At 40.0% G+C, this 21,079-nt stretch overlaps 1 protein-coding gene across 2 annotated transcripts in view; it reads left to right on the top strand.

The window, feature by feature from the left end:
• The window catches only part of LOC137619663 (F-box only protein 21-like), a 58,750-nt gene extending 40,418 nt beyond the window's left edge, over window positions 1-18,332 (top strand). The window contains exons 7-11 of one of the 2 annotated variants that reach the window (XM_068349900.1): window positions 4,088-4,363; window positions 6,357-6,603; window positions 16,420-16,526; window positions 17,551-17,753; window positions 18,055-18,332. In XM_068349900.1, the coding sequence (XP_068206001.1) occupies window positions 4,088-4,363; window positions 6,357-6,603; window positions 16,420-16,526; window positions 17,551-17,734 (814 nt within the window). In that variant the 3' untranslated portion in view covers window positions 17,735-17,753; window positions 18,055-18,332. Of the gene's footprint in view, window positions 1-4,087; window positions 4,364-6,356; window positions 6,604-16,419; window positions 16,527-17,550 lie in introns of both variants that reach the window. The other variant, XM_068349901.1, reaches the window with a different exon arrangement.
• Window positions 18,333-21,079: the final 2,747 nt, after the last annotated feature.

Raw genomic sequence — 21,079 nt, 5'->3', positions numbered from 1 at the left:
ATTTCGGCATTTTCCCGATTTTGAAAGGTTTAGTTTTTATTTTAGTTACACCATGTTCTTTTCCCCCTAATGTCCTCATTTTGCGTGTTATCATTTATTCTAGTCATTATTTACGTCTGCCATTATATATTGTGTTATTACGTATGATGCGGGAGCATGCCGCCTTTACGGGTCTTTCCTTTGTGTTTCGGTGGGTGGCCTCCCCCTCCCTTCGATCACAATGATATTATATTTTTGTTTCGTATTTTATGAAAAGGAACTATCCTTGTCAGCCATTAAGGGATATAAATCCATGCTTTATTCTATATTCAAGCATCTAGGATTAGTTTTATCCATTTCAAAAATCATAATAGGTATGAATGACGAGTGATTGTGACACAGTTTTGATAGGCCCTGCTGCTTCCTGCAGTTGCCTTTGTGACTGCTGAGGTAGCGGCAGCATGGGATTCAGAATAGGAAGCTTCGTTTGTGTTGGATAACGGGAAAGGGTGGACTGTGGAATCCTAGCAGTACCTACCAAACTTGGCTGAATCCTTTGTCAGGCTAGGAGGAGTGAATTGAAGAAAATTCCCCTTTTGTTCCTTTTTTAATGTCTGTCTCTGCTACCCCCCAAAATTGGGGGGCAATTCCTTGGTAGATAGATTGATAATTGGTGTGGTTAGGGCTTTTAATATTGAAATATCTCAGTAGTTTAGTATATTTATTGTAATTTAGATGAGTTTAAAAATATTTATAAGATTCAAGTTCTGAACCTTTGGAAGATCTTTTGAATAAGGATCTCACAGCCAAGACACTTTTCCCGTTTACATTGGCATCAGCTATTACACGTAGATGACATGTATTTAATATCTACCTTAATATCTCATTCCCTTAATAAATGATTTATTGTAGTAAAACAGTAAAAGTGAGAAAAACTAATAGCCAGCAGACATTAACAATAACTATAGTATATTTAAGATTAAAAGTTTTTACAATAATTTACAAGATTCACCAGTGATGGGAGATGAGAATGAGAGAGAGATTACAATAGAGGAAGTGAGGAGAGCACTAGATGAAACGAGAGTAGGAAAAGCATCTGGTATGGATGGTGTGAAAGCTGAGATGTTGAAGGAAGGGGGTGTGACTGTACTTGAATGGTTGGTGAGATTGTTTAATGTGTGTTTTGTGTTGTCAATGGTACCAGTAGATTGGGTCTGTGCATGTATTGTACCACTATATAAGGGTAAGGGAGATGTGCATGAGTGTTGTAATTCAAGAGGTATTAGTTTGTTGAGTGTAGTTGGAAAAGTTTATGGTAGAGTACTGATTAATAGGATCAAGGATAAAACAGAGAATGCAATCTTGGAAGTACAGGGTGGTTTTAGAAGAGGTAGGGGTTGTATGAATCAGATTTTTACAGTTAGGCAGATATGCGAGAAATATTTAGCAAAAGGTAAGGAGGTGTATGTTGCGTTTATGGATCTGGAGAAAGCATATGATAGAGTTGATAGGGAAGCAATGTGGAATGTGATGAGGTTATATGGAGTTGGTGGAAGGTTGTTGCAAGCAGTGAAAAGTTTCTACAAAGGTAGTAAAGCATGTGTTAGAATAGGAAATGAAGTGAGCGATTGGTTTCCGGTGAGAGTGGGGCTGAGACAGGGATGTGTGATGTCGCCGTGGTTGTTTAACTTGTATGTTGATGGAGTGGTGAGAGAGGTGAATGCTCGAGTGCTTGGACGAGGATTAAAACTGGTAGGCGAAAATGATCATGAATGGGATGTAAATCAGTTGTTGTTTGCGGATGATACTGTACTGGTAGCAGACACAGAAAAGAAGCTTGACCGACTAGTGACAGAATTTGGAAGGGTGTGTGAGAGAAGGAAGTTGAGAGTTAATGTGGGTAAGAGTAAGGTTATGAGATGTACGAGAAGGGAAGGTGGTGCAAGGTTGAATGTCATGTTGAATGGAGAGTTACTTGAGGAGGTGGATCAGTTTAAGTACTTGGGGTCTGTTGTTGCAGCAAATGGTGGAGTGGAAGCAGATGTACGTCAGAGAGTCAATGAAGGTTGCAAAGTGTTGGGGGCAGTTAAGGGAGTAGTAAAAAATAGAGGGTTGGGCATGAATGTAAAGAGAGTTCTATATGAGAAAGTGATTGTACCAACTGTGATGTATGGATCGGAGTTGTGGGGAATGAAAGTGATGGAGAGACAGAAATTGAATGTGTTTGAGATGAAGTGTTTAAGGAGTATGGCTGGTGTATCTCGAGTAGATAGGGTTAGGAACGAAATGGTGAGGGTGAGAACGGGTCTAAGAAATGAGTTAGCGGCTAGAGTGGATATGAATGTGTTGAGGTGGTTTGGCCATGTTGAGAGAATGGAAAATGGCTGTCTGCTAAAGAAGGTGATGAATGCAAGAGTTGATGGGAGAAGTACAAGAGGAAGGCCAAGGTTTGGGTGGATGGATGGTGTGAAGAAGGCTCTGGGTGATAGGAAGATAGATGTGAGAGAGGCAAGAGAGCGTGCTAGAAATAGGAATGAATGGCGAGCGATTGTGACGCAGTTCCGGTAGGCCCTGCTGCTTCCTCCGGTGCCTTAGATGACCGCGGAGGTAGCAGCAGTAGGGGACTCAGCAGTATGAAGCTTCATCTGTGGTGGAAATGTGGGAGGTTGGGCTGTGGCACCCTAGCAGTACCAGCTGAACTCGGCTGAGTCCCTGGTTAGGCTGGAGGAACGTAGAGAGTGGAGGCCTTTTTTGTTTTGTTTCTTGTTGATGTCGGCTACCCCCCAAAATTGGGGGAAGTGCCTTTGGTATATGTATGTATGTACAAAATATCACAGTTCATCAATAATAATTTTTAAAAAATCGTATGGTAATGTAGGCCTTTGCTTTATAAATATCTATGAAATGAGAGACAGATGATGACAAAATTCAGCTTCAAATTTTGAAGGATTTTCCAGGTCATAGTTTTTTATATAAAAGATGATAAATGGGATGTCTTCCCTTGTTAAAAATTTGGTCTCGAAGGCATACAGAACATTGGAGCCAAGTCTAATAAAAGATTTTGAAGGAAAGAGTTCATATAAGTACAGCTACATCTCTTTAACTTTTGCAGAAATCTTTCTTTGAAAGGGTTTAGCAACAGCTCAGTGGTATATCTATAGTCCATTTCTTTTAGCGATGCATATTTGCACCGACTCGCGGCGGTGCCCTTTTAGCTCGGAAAAGTTTCCGGATCGCTGATTGGTTGGACAAGATAATTCTAACCAATCAGCGATCAGGAAACTTTTCCGAGCTAAAAGGGCACCGCTGCGAGTCGGTGCAAATCTGCCTCGATAAAAGAAATGGACTATAGTCATTATATGCTAAACATTATCTTGAAGAATCTTGGTTTGCTTATTAAGATTGCTGTGCTTTAGGTCGTGTAGTGGCTGCAATCCAATAACATTTTGGACTTTAATTAATTTTTAAGCTTCATATTTTTAATATTCTGGTTTTAGTCATATTGTTTTGGGGTTTACTTTTATTTAATTTGAGACCATTTGTTGCCCAAAAAATAGATTAGAAATGTCTACAATGATAATAAACTTTATTGAGTAAAAGCTATAAATGGCCTATCATTCTTTTATCGGTGAACCACTTCCATCAAGAGCTTGGGAGTCAATAATATGAACATCAGGGGAGGTTCATAGAAATAAAGAGAATTTTAGTAACAAAATTTGTTATTTCTTTACATACCTTATGTTCTAATACATGCCCACCCTTTTCCACAATGACTTGTTGTGTCAAGAGGATGGGGAAGTTTTGCCATTGAGACTGAAAACAAAGGCAGTATGGCTTTCCAGAGACATTGGTTAATAGACATTAACTTTTAGACTGTTTCATTACTTTACTGGAGAACCAAGAAAACAGAAAAAAAAATTGGTTTTAGGGATAAGTCTTGATATAACCAAGCTTCCAGAGGAGCCATATGGACATCAGGTTAGTATAGAAATCACAAATTAAGATGTCTGTTTTTATTAAGTCAGCAAAGTAATCTTAACAGAATTTTACTGTACCATACACTGTACTATATGAATATTTTATCTTAAATTTGAATTTATCATTCCAGAGAAACAGATTATGAATACATAGATGCGTTTAACAGAGGTAGAAGACTGACAGGACCCGAGTTGCTGAAAGAAATACCAGTTGGTTTGCATTCTAGTAGGGATTTTCTCAGTTCTGGTACATCAGTACAAGTATTTCAACGAATGATTCGTAACATTATGAATGTCGCACAGATGCAAGCACACGTGTCAGATCATATGGAGCTCTTCTGTTCAGCAACAGAGCTTATGAGCTTACTCTCACCAAATGATCGTAGTGTTCAAGAACTCTTATTAAGGTGAGTGTGCACATGTTCCCATAACATCACTTTTTTTTATTATGTATACAAGTACTGCTATCATAATGATAAAATGGTGTAAGATATAGAAGGATTTGTATATTATTATTATTATTATTATTATTATTACTATCTAAGCTACAACCCTAATTGGAAAAGCAAGATGCTATAAGCCCAGGGGCTCCAATAGGGAAAAATAGCCCAGTGAGGAAAGGAAATAAGGAAATAAATAACTGAAGAGAACAAATTAACAATAAATCATTCTAAAAAAAATAATGTCAAAAGAGATATGTCATATATAAACTATTAACAACGTCAAAAACAAATATGTCATATATAAACTATAAAAAGACTCATGTCCGCCTGGTCAACAAAAAAGCATTTGCTCCAACTTTGAACTTTTGAAGTTCTACTGATTCAACAACCCGATTAGGAAGATCATTCCACAACTTGGTAACAGCTGGAATAAAACTTCTAGAGTACTGCGTAGTATTGAGTCTTATGATGGAGAAGGCTTGGCTATTAGAATTAACTGCCTGCCTAGTATTACGAACAGGATAGAATTGTCCAGGGAGATCTGAATGTAAAGGATGGTCAGAGTTATGAAAAATCTTATGCAACATGCATAATGAACTAATTGAACGACGGTGCCAGAGATTAATATCTATATCAGGAATAAGAAATTTAATAGACCGTAAGTTTCTGTCCAACAAATTAAGATGAGAATCAGCAGCTGAACACCAGACAGGAGAACAATACTCAAAACAAGGTAGAATAAAAGAATTAAAACACTTCTTCAGAATAGATTGATCACCGAATATCTTAAAAGACTTTCTCAATAAGCCAATTTTTTGTGCAATTGAAGAAGACACAGACCTTATATGTTTCTCAAAAGTAAATTTGCTGTCGGGAATCACACCTAAAATTTTGAAAGAGTCATACAAATTTAAAGAAACATTATCAATACTGAGATCCGGATGTTGAGGAGCCACCGTCCTTGACCTACTTACAATCATACTTTGAGTTTTGTTAGGATTCAACTTCATACCCCATAATTTGCACCATGCACTGATTTTAGCTAAATCTCTATTAAGGGATTCACCAACCCCAGATCTACATTTAGGGGATGGATTGATGCAAAGAGAGTAGCATCATCTGCATATGCAACAAGCTTATTTTCTAGGCCAAACCACATGTCATGTGTATATAGTATGAAAAGTAATGGGCCAAGAACACTACCCTGTGGAACACTGGATATCACATTCCTATACTCACTATGGTGCCCATCAACAACAACAATTGTACTTTATCTGTGAAGAGATTACAGTGAAGAATGAATATGTATCAATAGCTAGCTGTTGATTAGGCTTCAAAGAGGCTCAGGAAAATTCAAATCTAACAATAGTTTCAGGGAATTGTTTTTTATTGGATGATTAACTCCTAATTGATGATGGCAGCAAGTTTTGTTTCTTGTATACATACATATATTTCATAATTCATTCCTCAACCAAATAACTAGCCTTACGTAAAAAAAATAAAAAAAACATGAAAAAAGAATAGAATTTTGAGTGCTATTACCCAACATATGGTTTAAACCCCTCCTAGTACTTGTAGAGTACATTACACCAGTTTTGAATGTTATTGTTTATTAGTTTACAGGAGAGAATGGTTTATATCAAGTTTTGGTTTTTAGTTAGATAGAAGGTCATTTACTGGAATTTGGATATTCTTTTCAGGGTTATGTTTTTCAAAACTCATTTACTGATTATAGTACTGTATTTACTATATACTGTACATATAATATATGTGGAACTCTTAGTCTTTTTGTCTCTAACTGAAACACTGCTTTCAAATATTCTAAAATATTTTCTGGTATTTAATTTCAATTGAATAAAAGATAATTTACTTTACATAGAAAACTGTATCTAAGCACTATTGGAAATTGAATTTAATGCTTTTCAATTTTACTGTTCTTGATCTCTTCATTTTACAGGATCTATTATACCTTGGAGATCCATTATGACCGGATTGTAGCAGGTTGCAGACGTCTTTTAAAAGACGGCCCATCTGGCACTCTGGAAGAAATGCTAAGTGACTGCGAACGCATCTTACGGAGTCAGAGTGAAGCCGAAAAAACTATTACTGTCACGAAGAGATGCAAAGAAATCAAATTTGCAACTGGGCTCATTATGAAACACAAGAGATACAACTATACGTGTGTCATATTTGGATGGGATAAGGTAAAAGTATAACCCAAATTACTTTGTAATTTACTTTTCAATATTATTATATACGTACTGTAGGTTTGTGGTATACAATATGCAGTCTTCACTCATGTATATTTCCTAAACCACAGTAGTACAGTATGTGTACCTCAGTATACAAATAAATCAGAATATGAACAAATTGGTTTATGAAGATGAAATTTCAAATTGGTATACTGTACAAGCATTGTATCGGTATTTGAGTAAAAATTTACATTCATATTCACATTTTTTTATGTGGAAATACAAAACTAGTAGAAAACAGTCGACCAACATTCATACATCACACATACAGTGTTCAGGTGATTTTTACACCATATTTTCCACCTTTGTTCGCAGCCACCCCCCACTCAGACCTTAACTAACTCCCTCCGCATTGCTCGAACCAGCATCACCTAACGTTATCTTGCAAGTGTTTATGGCGATACGCTTTTATAGTTTTGCAGGTACAGTAGTAGGTTGGCCAGGGCACCAGCCACCCATTGAGATACTACCGTTAGAGAGTTACGGGGTCTTTTGACTGGCCAGACAGTACTACATTAGATCCTTCTCTCTGGTCACGGTTCACTTTCCTTTTGCCTACACATACACCGAATAGTCTGGCATATTCTTTACAGATTCTCCTCTGTCCTCATACACTTGACAACACTGAGATTACCAAACAATTCTTCTCCCCTAAAGGGTTTAACTAATGCACTGAAATTGTTCAGTGGCTACTTTCCTCTTGGTAAGAGTAGAAGAGAGACTTTAGCTAAGGTAAGCAGCTCTTCTAGGAGAAGGACACTCCAAAATCAAACCATCGTTCTCTAGTCTTGGGTAGTGTCATAACCTCTGTACCATGGTCTTCCACTATCTTGGGTTAGAGTTCTCTTGCTTGAGGGTACACTTGGGCACACTATTCTATCTAATTTCTCTTCCTCATGTTTTGTTGAAGTTTTTTTAGTTTATATAGGATATTTATTTTAATATTATTCTTAAAATATTTATTTTTTCCTTGTTTCCTTTCCTCACTGGGCTATTTTCCCTGTTGGAGCCTCTGAGCTTATAGCATTCTGCTTTTCCAACTAGAGTTGTAGCTTAGCAATTAATAATAATAATAATAACCACATGTTGAATATAGAATTGTGATTTATTTTGTTCAGATGATCAAGAAAGTAGGAAAGATGATGATGAGCTTGGAGCTGAAACAAGAAATTATTGAGAAACATGATCAAGGTATGAGTGTGGGAATCTTGGTAAAAATGTACAATTGTAGAACGTTGACAGTTTGCACAATCCTGAAGAAAAAAGATATTGAAGAAATTGATGCTGCAAAAGGAGTGCTTACATAGATGTGACAGCAGCCACATATTCTAGATAATGTCAAGAACTTAATTCTGATGTAAAATCAGTGAGAAGCTGTTAGTAGGAGAAACAATAACTGAAGACATAATTGGTGAGAAGGTAGCCTTTATATGCTGAATTTCAGAAAAATAAAACGAGTACATCAAAAAAAAAAAAAAAAGCTAAAAGAGACGAACAGGCACCCATAGTGAGGCTCTGAGCTCTGTTAAGACAGCAATGTCATTCGTGTCTGAATTTGAAAGGCTCGTGGATACCAAATCTTACATGCCACAACAAGTTTTTGTGTCGAGACTGGTCTGTTGGAAGATGTACTGGAGGACCTTCATTACTGAAGAGAAGGCAATCTCTGGTCACAAGCCCACGAGAGATAGTCTAGCTCTGCTGTTCTGTGCTAATGCCAGTTGGTATTACAAAATCAAACCTCTCCTGGTGTATCTCTCGGAGAATTCACAAGCTTTTAAAAAGTACAAGGTGCAATAGAAGCAACTTAATGTCATGTGAAGGTCAAACAACAAGGCTTGGGTGAGACGCATATTGTTTGTCAAATAGGTCAATGAGGTTTTTGGTCCTGAAGTCAAAAAGTAACTCATTGACAGACAAGTCATGTATATGAACAATGCTCCTGCTCATCCTCCAGCCATTGAAGATGACCTGATGGAGGAATTCAAATTCATCAAGATCAATTTTCTGCTGCCTTACAATACGCCAATTCTCCAACCAATGGATCAGCAGGTGATCTCTAACTTAAAAAAAATTCTACACAAAGCCAATGTTCCATTAATTGACATTCTATGCAGTATTTGACATGTAAGAGTGAACTGTGTGTTTCCTATTTCCAAGACCCTGAAATACTAAAAACCAGAATCATCCGGTTTATAGTATCACCCATAAGTGGGGAAACAAGAATGAACGAACATATTTGTTTACTGAGATAAATCTATATTACGTCTCTCTCTCTATTAGGCCTAGATTGCTACTGGTTTCTGATCATCTCTCTCTCTCTCGACATGTTTTACTGTTTTCTGAAACACTCTCTCTCTCTCTCTCTCGACATGTTTTTACTGTTTTCTGAAACACACACACTCTCTCTCTCTCTCTCTCAAATAATTATACTCCAGGGCAATACAAAATAAAATACGAGTCATAGCATCCTTTTTTAAATACAAAAAAGAAATGCTCTCTCTCTCTCTCATCTCGGGACCAGAAATATGTTTCTTTTGTTATTAGAAGATTATTTTTTGTTCATGTGCCTTATAATTATGCATTGTAGCAGACTTCTTGTGTCAAAGGAAACAAATGGATATTTTCTTTACATTTCTGTATAGCGTAAGCTCCCTTACCACGAGTAGTTTATATCTTTCGATAGCTATATTTTGAGGAATATGCAGTAACATAATTACAATGAATATAAAGCTGTTTTATACAGCTTTACTATTATTTAGGGTAAAAAGGCAGTAACAAAGCAAATTCTTGAAAAATTATTCAACAATCACTTCACAATGAATATGAATAATTTTTTTGTTGTTTTAAGTAAAATACAATAAAAAAAAGCAAACTTTTGACAAATTTATTCTGTAATCAGCTGATACTCTGTCTCCTATAGGAGACAAAGTAAAGAAATCAGGGTTGTATAGTTAGAAAAATACAAATTATTTTAAAATATTGTCATATATAAAAGGTTTTCGGGTACTACAATAGGTAACGCAGGTGGGCACATAAAATAAGCTGTAATGTTTGCATTGGTCTACAGTATTCATGTTTGGTTAAGAAGCTGCTTTTGGATACTATGCAATTATCATTTAAATTTATTGCACTAGATATCAGCCAGTTTTCAATATTAATCTTACCCGATAATCATGTAGCTGTCAACTCTGTTGCCGACAGAAATCTACGGTCGGGATACGCCAGCGATCGCTATACAGGTGGGGGTGTACACAACAGCGCCATCTGTGGTCAGGTACTCCAGTACTTCTTGTCAACACCACCTCAATTTTTCCTCTGTCGTGCCTCCGGCTAGACCTACATGGATACGCTGTTGATTCTGGAGTTATTGTTCACGATTTGGTGATGTATTTGCTCTAGAATTTAGCCTTCGCTATTCAGGAAGCTTTATCATTAGCTTAGCAAGTTTTTTGGAATTAATTTGATTTAATTTTGGTGACGAAGAGAGTATGAACTCTCTTTCACTTTTTAATGGCCGACCCTTCCCTTAGTCGGAAGTGTTGGTGTCAAAGAGAGTATAGACTCTCTTTCTTAATTTTGCTTAACAAAGTTATAGATTTATTTTATATCTCTCCGCCTTTTATAGGCCTCTTCGATTAACAAAATGCGACCTTTCCTAATAGTAGGCGGTCTTTTCTTGGAACCGAAGTTAATTAACATTGAGCCCGTCATTTCGTTTTTACCTGTTAACATTTTATGCTATTTTACTGTTTTTGAAAGAATTTCTTTGATAGTCTCGTACTGTTTTCAAAGTTGAACTAACGTTTTGTTTTGTCTCTGCAGTTGTTGACGTTCAGAACGTTCAACTTGCGCTCTATCGTTACGATAGAGAGAGAGATTCACGGTTTCACGTTGCAGTAAGAGTAAACCGATTCTAGCGTTTTGTTCATTCTTTCTTAGCTTAAATGGTTTTAATTCTAATAAAGGTACTTTTTATTTGGGAAATCTTTCAGTTTTTTTCCTTTAACAATAATATGTTTTAACGATATATAATTGGGCTCATCTCTCAGGTTCTAAGTCAAAAGAGAGAGAGAGAGAGGAGGGTAAACGTTTCGTTCAAGCGGGTAACGTTGTTATCGTTTTTGCTCTTCTCCCTAGTCTCTTTAGGGGAAGAAGGTAAACGTTTCTAGAGTCTTATTCTTGTTCCCAGGCTTTTTGCGGTGAGAGATTTTAAACGTAGTTTATTTGATCTAGTGTTTAGTCTCTTTTCCAGCCACTGAATTATTTATCTTTCATTATGTTTTTCTGTTACATTGTAATACTGTTTTCGCGATTACTAACTTTTAATGAAGGATAGAATTGCGTGTTTCAGGTACAAACCACTTAAAGTTTCGAGTTCAGTGAAATAAGTGCAAACAGAAAATCAAAAGTGATAAAGTGATAAGCGCAAAGTGTTACAGTGTTGCGTTCGAGGGTTCGTCTGTTCGTGCCAGTTGTTCGCCTAGTCTGGGACCTCTTACAAGCTCCCAAGCCCAGGGGAGAAGTAACGTCGAAGGACTTATGGGTTCATCAGGCCTTGATCGACGAACAGACGTTTCCCTCCGTGGTTTCGGGTGTAACCAACTCACATAGCCGACGTGATCACCCCACCCACACAAAGACGAGAGAGCCCATTTATTCCTCGTCTGCGGAAGAGGTTTCTCGCAGAAACCATGGACCAAATCTTGCAGCTTTTAAGTGCAAGTCGGTCCCTTCCGCGCAAGTCCAACTCCTAGGTGTAGCCATTAACACTGGGTCAGTTCGGACTTGCTGCAGTACGACAACTGCACACCTCCCAGAGAGGCAAGGTGGTATCGCAACAGGCAGTAACTCCGTCTGTTGCCGCACCAGCTGTTTTAGACCCTCAGTCTCAACGGACAGTAGCTCCGTTTGTTGTTGTCTTTCATAGACCCTAGTGGTCTATGCTGCAGACAATGCAGTCTCAGCTTGCGGTTTTGATGCAGGAGTTTCAGGCAGAGAAGGTTAGCACACCACCTCCTGCGAGCGCTCCTCCACCTCTGCGCAGTCCACCCTGCCAGACGTATGATGTTGAGGCTCCTCCTGCCTCCATGCGTGAGCTGCCGCATTGGGAGTTGCCAGGTACCAGCGCTATGCAGCAACCTCCACTTTCCTTGAGGCAGGAGCCTCTTGCTATGCGGCAACCTCCTCAACCCTTGAGGCAGGAGCCTCATGCTTTGCAGCAACCTCCTCTACCCATGAGGCAGGAGCCTCATGCGTTGCGGCAACCTCCTCCATCCTTGAGGCAGCAGCCTCATGCGTTGCGGCAACCTCCACCATCCTTGAGGCAGCAGCCTCATGCTATGCGGCAACCGCCTCTCTCTGCGCAGCTACCTCCTCAACCCTTGAGGCAGACGCAACTCTTGAGGCAGGAACCTCATGCTATGAGGCAGCCGCCTCAACCCATGAGGCAGGAGCCTCATGCTATGAGGAGCCTCATGCTATGCGGCATCCTCCTCAACCCATGAGGCAGGGACCTCATGCTATGAGGAGCCTCATGCTATGCGGCATCCTCCTCAACCCATGAGGCAGGAGCCTCATGCTATGCGGCAACCTCCTCTACCCATGAGGCAGGAGCCTCATGCTATGCGGCATCCTCCTCAACCCATGAGGCAGGAGCCTCATACTATGCGGCATCCTCCTCAATCCATGAGGCAGGAGCCTCATGCTATGAGGAGCCTCATGCTATGCGGCATCCTCCTCAAACCATGAGGCAGGAGCCTCATGCTATGCGGCAACCGCCTCATACTATGCGGCATCCTCCTCAACGCATGCGGCATGAGCCTCATCCCTTGCAGCATGAGCCTCATCCCATGCAGCATGAGCCTCATACCATGCAGCATGAGCCTCATCCCATGCAGCATGAGCCTCATCCCATGCAGCATAAGCCGCACGCCATGCAACATGCTCTGCTTTCCTTACAGCATGCTCTACATACAGCATGCTCTGCATACAGCATGCTCTGCATACCTTACCGCATGCTCCTCAGTCACACATCTTTGGTTGTTGCCAACTCAAAAGACTGTCAAGCAGTTTCATAACGTTGCCTTCTGGTCTGCTGCTTTTGCGCCAGTGAAACCCTCACTGAGAGAACTTAGCTTTTCTCGGATATGGTTCCTGTAGATGAGAAAGTGCTATTCTCCCTCCTTCTGATATTCCCATGAGGACTCTGTCATTTGGAGAGGAGCCTTTAGCTGCTTAGCCTCCTATGGACTTTTATTTAAGCATAACATGCTTCCAGGGAGGGTAATGGTTCCACTTCAGTCGCTAACCCCGTCTGTTACCACACCTGCTCCCATAGACCTTGAGCTTTGTTGCAAGACATGCAGTCCAAGCTTAGTCCTTGTTAGAGGATTTTTTGTTTACGGAGTCAGTGTGTCACTGGGAAGACGTTCAACAACCAGCAGAAGTGACTTGTTGTGACGCAGTGCGGCAACCTCAGCAACCCGATAAGGAGTTGTCTGTACGACCCAGACAGTCTAGACAGCTTCGGGTTGTCGCTGTACTTCCTCGCTTCCCCATGGTTGACAGTTCACAGACTGTGCAGCAGTACCATGATCTTGTGTCCGGCTCCGTCAGACGACTGGCTTTTAAGAGCTCCCACAAGTCGTCGCTGTCTGGAGATTCTCAGATGGACTATGGATCTGACCAAGGAACTGGGCCTCCTGGTCAATTTTGAGGAGTCCCAGCTCGTCCCATCCCAGACCATTGTCTACCTGGGTATGGATCTTCAGAGTCGAGCTTTTCGGGCTTTTCCGTCGGCCCCAAGGATCTACCAAGCCCTAGAATGCATCCAGAGCATGCTGAGAAGGAACCGATGCTCAGTCAGGTAGTGGATGAGTCTAACAGGGACACTTTCATCGCTGGCCCTGTTCATCGAGTTAGGGAGACGCCACCTCCGCCCCCTTCAGTATCATCTAGCTGCTCACTGGATAAAGGACATGACGCTAGAGACGGTCTCAGTTCCTGTTTCCGAAGAGAGGAGGTCTACTCTCACGTGGTGAAAGAACAGCTTTCTTCTCAAGGAAGTCTACCTTTGGCTGTTCAGAAGCCCGACCGCCGTCTCTTCTCTGACGCATCAGACACGGGCTGGGGTGCGACTTTGGACGGACAGGAATGCTCGGGAACATGGAATCAGGAGCAAAGGACACTTCACATCAATTGCAAGGAGCTGTTGGCGGTTCATCTGGCCTTGATAAACTTCAAGTCCCTCCAGCTTAACAAGGTGGTGGAGGTGGACTCTGACAACACCACAGCCTTGGCTTACATCTCCAAGCAGGGAGGGACTCATTCGTGGAAGTTGTTCTAGATCGCAAGGGACCTCCTCATCTGGTCAAAAGATCGAAAGCTCACGCTGGTAACGAGGTTCATTCAGGGCGATATGAATGTCATGGCAGATCGCCTTAGCCGGAAGGGTCAGGTCATCCCCACAGAGTGGACCCTTCACAAGAATGTTTGCAGCAGACTTTGGGCCCTGTGGGGTCAGCCAACCATAGATCTGTTCGCTACCTCGATAACCTAGAGGCTCCCGTTGTATTGTTCTCCGATTCTAGACCCAGCAGCAGTTCACGTGGATGCTTTTCTGCTGGATTGGTCCCATCTCGACCTGTATGCATTCCCGCCGTTCAAGATTGTCAACAGGGTACTTCAGAAGTTCACCTCTCGCAAAGGGACACGGCTGACGTTGGTTGGCTCCGCTCTGGCCCGCGAGAGAATGGTTCATAGAGGTACTGCAATGGCTGGTCGACATTCCCAGGACTCTTCCTCTAGGAGTGGTCCTTCTACGTCTACCTCACGTAAAGAAGGTACACCCTAACCTCCACGCTCTTCGTCTGACTGCCTTCAGACTTTCGAAAGACTCTCAAGAGCTAGGAGCTTTTCGAAGGAGGCAGCCAGAGCGATTGCCAGAGCAAGGAGGACATCCACTCTCAGAGTCTATCAGTCTAAAGGGGAAGTCTTCCGAAGCTGGTACAAGGCCAATGCAGTTTCCTCAACCAGTACCACTGTAACCCAGATTGCTGACTTCCTGTTACATCTAAGGAACGTAAGATCCCTTTCAGCTCCTACGATCAAGGGTTACAGAAGTATGTTGGCAGCGGTTTTCCGCCACAGAGGCTTGGATCTTTCCACCAACAAAGATCTACAGGACCTCCTTAGGTCTTTTGAGACCTCAAAGGAACGTCGGTTGTCCACTCCAGGCTGGAATCTAGACGTGGTCCTAAGGTTCCTTATGTCATCAAGATTTGAACCTCTCCAATCAGCCTCTTTTAAGGACCTCACATTAAAACTTTTTTCCTCGTGTGCTTGTCAACAGCTAAAAGAGTAAGTGAGATCCACGCCTTCAGCAGGAACATAGTTTTCACATCTGAAACGGCTACATGTTCCTTGCAGCTCGGTTTTTTGTTAAATCGAGCTTCCTTCACGTCCTTGGCCTAAGTCGTTCGAGATCCCAAGCCTGTCCAACTTGGTGGGGAACGAACTGGAGAGAGTACTTTGTCCAGTTAGAGCTCTTAGGTACTATCTAAAAAGGTCATAACCTTTACGAGGACAATCAGAAGCCTTATGGTGTGCTATCAAGAAGCCTTCTCTTCCAAGGTCTAAAACTCAGTTTATTACTAATTCAGGCTCCTGATTAGGGAAGCACATTCTCATCTGAAGGAAGAAGACCTTGCTTTGCTGAAGGTAAGGACACATGAAGTGAGAGCTGTGGCTACTTCAGTGGCCTTCAAACAGAACCGTTCTCTGCAGAGTGTTATGGATGCAACCTATTGGAGAAGCAAGTCAGTGTTCGCATCATTCTATCTCAAAGATGTCCAGTCTCTTTACGAGAACTGCTACACCCTGGGACCATTCGTAGCAACGAATGCAGTAGTAGGCGGGGGCTCAGCCACTACATTCCCATAATCCCATAACCTTTTTAACCTTTCTCTTGAATACTTTTTATGGGTTGTACGGTCGGCTAAGAAGCCTTCCACATCCTTGTCGATTTGGCGGGTGGTCAATTCTTTCTTGAGAAGCGCCGAGGTTAAAGGTTGTGATGAGGTCCTTTAGTATGGGTTGCAGCCCTTTATACTTCAGCACCTAAGAGTCGTTCAGCATCCTAAGAGGACCGCTACGCTCAGTAAGGAAGACGTACTTAATAAAGGCAGAGTAATGGTTCAAGTCGTCTTCCTTACCAGGTACTTATTTATTTTATGTTATTTTTGAATAACTAATAAAATAAAATACGGGATACTTAGCTTCTTTGTTAACATGTATGCTGGTCTCCACCCACCACCCTGGGTGTGAATCAGCTACATGATTATCGGGTAAGATTAATATTGAAAAATGTTATTTTCATTAGTAAAATAAATTTTTGAATATACTTACCCGATAATCATGATTTAATTGACCCACCCTTCCTCCCCATAGAGAACCAGTGGACCGAGGAAAAAATTGAGGTGGTGTTGACAAGAAGTACTGGAGTACCTGACCACAGATGGCGCTGTTGTGTACACCCCCACCTGTATAGCGATCGCTGGCGTATCCCGACCGTAGATTTCTGTCGGCAACAGAGTTGACAGCTACATGATTATCGGGTAAGTATATTCAAAAATTTATTTTACTAATGAAAATAACATTTTTTACCAAGTTTTGTTTTAGGTAAATGTTTGGATGGATGCACTGTACTGTACAGTATATATAATTGCTTGAGAATATCAGCATTATAACTTCTGTTTTCATTTTCAGACTTGTCGAATGCCATTTGACTGGGTGCAAAGAATGGGTGTGGACAACCTCATGTATAAAACAGAACAACCTTTTTACAATGTTTTGGTCTGTGATGGATCTCATAGGTAAGATACGATTACCAGAAACCTTTATTATTAATTGAATAACCTTTCACTCTTTATATAGGAGAATATTACTATGGCAAAGCTGAATTAGCCACAAGACTTTTAACAACGTAAAACCCCACTGCTAATTAGCAGGGGGTAGACAGGCAAACATGAGAGCGGGGTGCTCTCACGTTTACCAGTGATATGAATTCACTTTCTGCTCTTGACTCGGGAGAGGGCAGATGTGCCGTGCTGTCTCTCTCTCCCTTTAATATAACTGGCCATTTATTTTGATCCTTTCTTTTTGAGGGAATCCTCATCCTCCCAGTGGATATAGAAAAAAGGAAGAATTTAAAATTTGGTGAACGTAAGCAACCAATACAAATCAGTTTATCAGTACCAATCCTTTAATTTATTATTTTCTGATATATTGCATAGATATACTGTAATTATAGTAAAATGAAAATTAAATTGTGAAGTAACCGTGATAAAAACCATTCAATGCTGGTGTTAGATTATAGGAATTTTTTTATGAAAAAACCAGTTTTATTTATTTATACGGTTTATTTATGTGGTATCTGACTGTAGCTAAGTCATTAGTGCTCAAAATTTCCCAATTTCTTATAATGATTATTTCTATAATTTAGTTCTTTTTATTTTTAAATATATAATTTTATTTTATTCTCTTAGTTCATTCTTTAGCATGTTACCAGATTCAAAGAAAAGAGAGAGCATTTTATTCAAATTCTCTTTTAGGCTGTTGAAAAAATTCTGGTAATCAGCCAAATATGCAAGCTCTCGTATATTTATTTTGAATTTATTTTCCTACTTGTGATTATTTTAATTTATGTAATTACTGTATATATTATTGAGTAGGGTAAGAAAGAATGCAGCAAAACTTAATAATTTACTCAAAACTCAACTCTTGTTAATCATTTTATCTTTTGGAAAAATTAGTTTAAATTGCACAAAGTCATTCATAAGACAACCCTCAAGGAAATTAGGAAGGTACTGTACCTTTATTATGTCTTTCTCCACACAGGTATGCAGCGCAAGAAAATTTAGAAATATGCTCAGAACCTGAGCCAATAACTCATGTTGATGTTGGTAAATATTTCCACACATTTAATGGCAAATATTATATACCCAACACCGAACTTCAAGAGGAATATCCTGATGATGAATCTGCAAGAGAGGATATTTTGAAAGCACAAGGATGGTTGTAGCATTCTGGAATCTGAAATGGTAATTTTATTGTACTTTTAGCTGCTTTTCATGTCTATATTTAAAATTTTCTCAGGTTAAAAGTACAATATTGTAAAATAGTTTTGCTAAAACTGATATGGTATTTTGTTATTTTTATTGTCATTTTTTTGTAAATTTTTATTGTATAAATACAAAAAGAAATATATGCATAGAATAGTTTATCTGATAGAGTAAGTAATAGGTTTAGATTTTTAATGAAAACTTTATGCATATTTCAGTGGAATGATCTTAGAAATAATTGCCTATGTAATATGCATATACTGTCCTTTTATCCCTGCAGGAATATTGAGTGGAGTTATATCCTTTTCTCCCTGTAATCTTTCCAGTATACATAACAGAATCTTTTAATAGGAGTATGACATCAGTGAAGTGGAACTTGTTAAAATTCAGTGAGGCTGTTATAACTCGTGGCAGGTAAGCCCCACCCACCAGTCAGTCAGCTAGATATTCACTTTTGACCCAAGGCAAAAAGTGTAATTTATGTACTTAGGAAAATACAAATTACTTTATAAATTTGTGATTACTGTAGTTCCTAAACAAATACAAACCATCTTTCTTAATAGGCATCTTTCTTAATAGGAGACTCATCCTTAAGGGGGATGAAGTTCCTACGAACCAATCTGGCTCATTTAACTTAACCGGGAAATGTCAAAAGCATCTGGTCCTGTATATGACCGAAGGTGATGATGCCTGCCAGCCCTCTAACAGTCTGAGCATGGAGTTGTCAAAGGCAATAGGTTAGGTTCATACAAAGTGAAAATGGTTATCTGTCACAGGGCATGTTGTCCAAACATATAGTACTTATAAGAAATAGTTATTTAAGTAAGAGGAATTTTGATGCAGTATTTCGTATGCGCATTCTTCATTGCCATACGAAGCTCCTTGGATTTTTTCAGGATTTTGCGTTTCTCTCCTATACCACCACATAATTGTATTGGTGTTACTATACAAAGCATGGCCGAGGTGTGACGATGACTTTCTTGTTATGAGTCATATTACCTCGTACTGAAGTTGTGTTCATCATCATTTCAGCCTTCAAAAGTCCTTTGTTGGATGTAGGCCTTCCCCAGGTTCCTCCACAGACTTCTATTGCAAGCTATTCTGTGCCACTGTAGCTTATGTTGGTCTAAGTCATCTTGCCAGCGGGTTTTTTGTCTTCCTCGGTTTCTTGTGAATCCTCGGGATGTCCAGAAGGTTGTTCGTGATGTCCATCGGTTGTCTATCATCCTGGCAATGTGCCCTGCCCAGTTCCATTTGAGCTTGCTAATGGTTTCAAGGATATCCATTACTTTAGTATTTTTAAGTATCCATTTAGCTGTTTTTCTATCCTTCCATGTTAGATTTAGCATAATTCTCTCATGTGCCCTCTGCATTGTTCGTAATTTAAGGGAAAGCTTTTTTGTTAGATTCCAAGTTTCGGCCCCATCGGCCCCATAGGTGACAGTGGGGAGGATACATTGATCTTAGACTTTCCTTTTTAAGATGATAGGAATCCTCTTATTTTTTAACACTGTACTGGCTCTTCCAAACGCTTGCCAACCGAGGGTTATTCTTCTTTTTATTTCGCTCTCTTTACAGGCGTCATGTAGAGAGATTCTTTGTCCTAGGTAGATGTAGTGGTCCACTTCCTCAATTTGTTGGTTTTCAATTTCAAGTATGTCATCTGCATTTTCAGTATATTTATTGCTCATGACTTTGGTCTTTTGGAAGTTCATGTGGAGGCCAATTGATTTGCTTGCTTCATTTAGCTCGGTGAGCATATGTTGAAGCTCTTCTTTGGTGTGAGCAATGATAATGATGTCATCAGCAAATCTTAGGTGACTTAGATATTCTCCATCTATTTTTATTCCTTTTTCTTGCCAGTTGAGTTGTTGGAAAGCTCTCTCCAGGCAGGCAGTAAACAGTTTGGGTGAGCTAGTGTCACCTTGTCTGACACCTCTCTTGAGTTGGAATGGTTCAGAGTCCTTGTGGAGACGAATAAATGATGTGGCATGGTCATAGATGTGACAGAGTACATTAATGTAAACTGAGTCAACTCCCTGTTCTTCCAGCGCTGACATGACCTCCTCAGTTTCAACCGAGTCAAATGCTTCGGTGTAATCTGCAAGTGCTACTACTAGTGGTATCTTATATTCATTTGTTTTCTCAATGATTTGGTTTACTGTTTGTAGATGGTCAATTGTGGAGTAGCCTCTTCTAAAGCCCGCTTGTTCCCTTGGCTGATTTTCATCAAGCTTTCCTACTATTCGGTTGGTAATAACTTTGGTGAAAATTTTATAAATAACATTAAGGAGGCTGATTGGCCGCTGGTTGTTCATGTCCCTGGGGTCGCCTTTCTTGTAGAGTAGAATGAAGATAGCTTTATTCCACTCTTCTGGCGTTTTGCTCTTCTTCAGACATTCATTGAATAGTCGTGCCAGTCTGACCTGGATTGGCTCATCAGCATCTGCTATTAGGTCTAACGTGATGTTATCTGGTCCAGGTGCTTTCCCTTTCTTCATTTGCTTGACAGCTAGTCGCACCTCGCCTGCTGTGATCTCTGGAAAGTGATGAGATGGGTGTTGATTTGCTCTTTCACGAAGATGGTAACGAGGTCTTTCTGAGGAATAAAGCTTTTGGTAGTACTCTCTTGCTCGCTTAGCTATTCCATCACGATTGGTTGTAAGGGATCCGTCTTCTTCTAGCACCCCAGTGAATTGCAGCTTCCCTTGGCCGAGTTTTCTTTTTGCTGTTTTAAACCCTCTGCCTTGTTTGATGACATCTTCAATTATTTTTGTCGTTCTATTGCGAAGGTCTTCTCGTTGCTTTTTCTGTATAGTTTTGTTTAGTTCTGCTGCTTCAATTTTCTCCCTCACTGTTGATGGGGGGTTGAGATTTCTCCGTTTTTTCATGAGGTTCTTTGTGTCTTCCGAGAATTTGCTGTAGTCAGAGGGTTTTGTGTCCTGGAACTTCTTTGCTACTTCCTTCAGGGAGATAATGATGTTATTATTCAAGTTTTCAAGATCAATTTCATTATTGTTTTGGTCTTTCCAAGTTGTGTTAATAAAGTACAATTACTTCTGAAAAGTAGAATGAACTAAAAAGAAGGTACATGTAAAACATTTAATGTAGTATAGTGGATTACCTAGTGTGTTAGTCAACCACAGGTAGGTAATGGTCAGCGAGTTGGTAGGTTATGAATTTACCCACCCTAGGGCAGGAAGCCTTTGCAAAAAGTGAGGGCTGACTGTAGTACGAGTGTAGGACCCTATACAGTACTGTGTACCAAACACTTTTCCAGTGTGGGTTAGTTCTTAGTATCACAC

This window comes from Palaemon carinicauda, chromosome 26 (assembly GCF_036898095.1).
Source record: "Palaemon carinicauda isolate YSFRI2023 chromosome 26, ASM3689809v2, whole genome shotgun sequence".
In the NCBI taxonomy this organism is placed as follows: Eukaryota; Metazoa; Arthropoda; class Malacostraca; order Decapoda; family Palaemonidae; genus Palaemon; species Palaemon carinicauda.
Note: the sequence above shows the minus strand (reverse complement) of the source record. Positions and strands in the feature narration are given on the sequence as shown.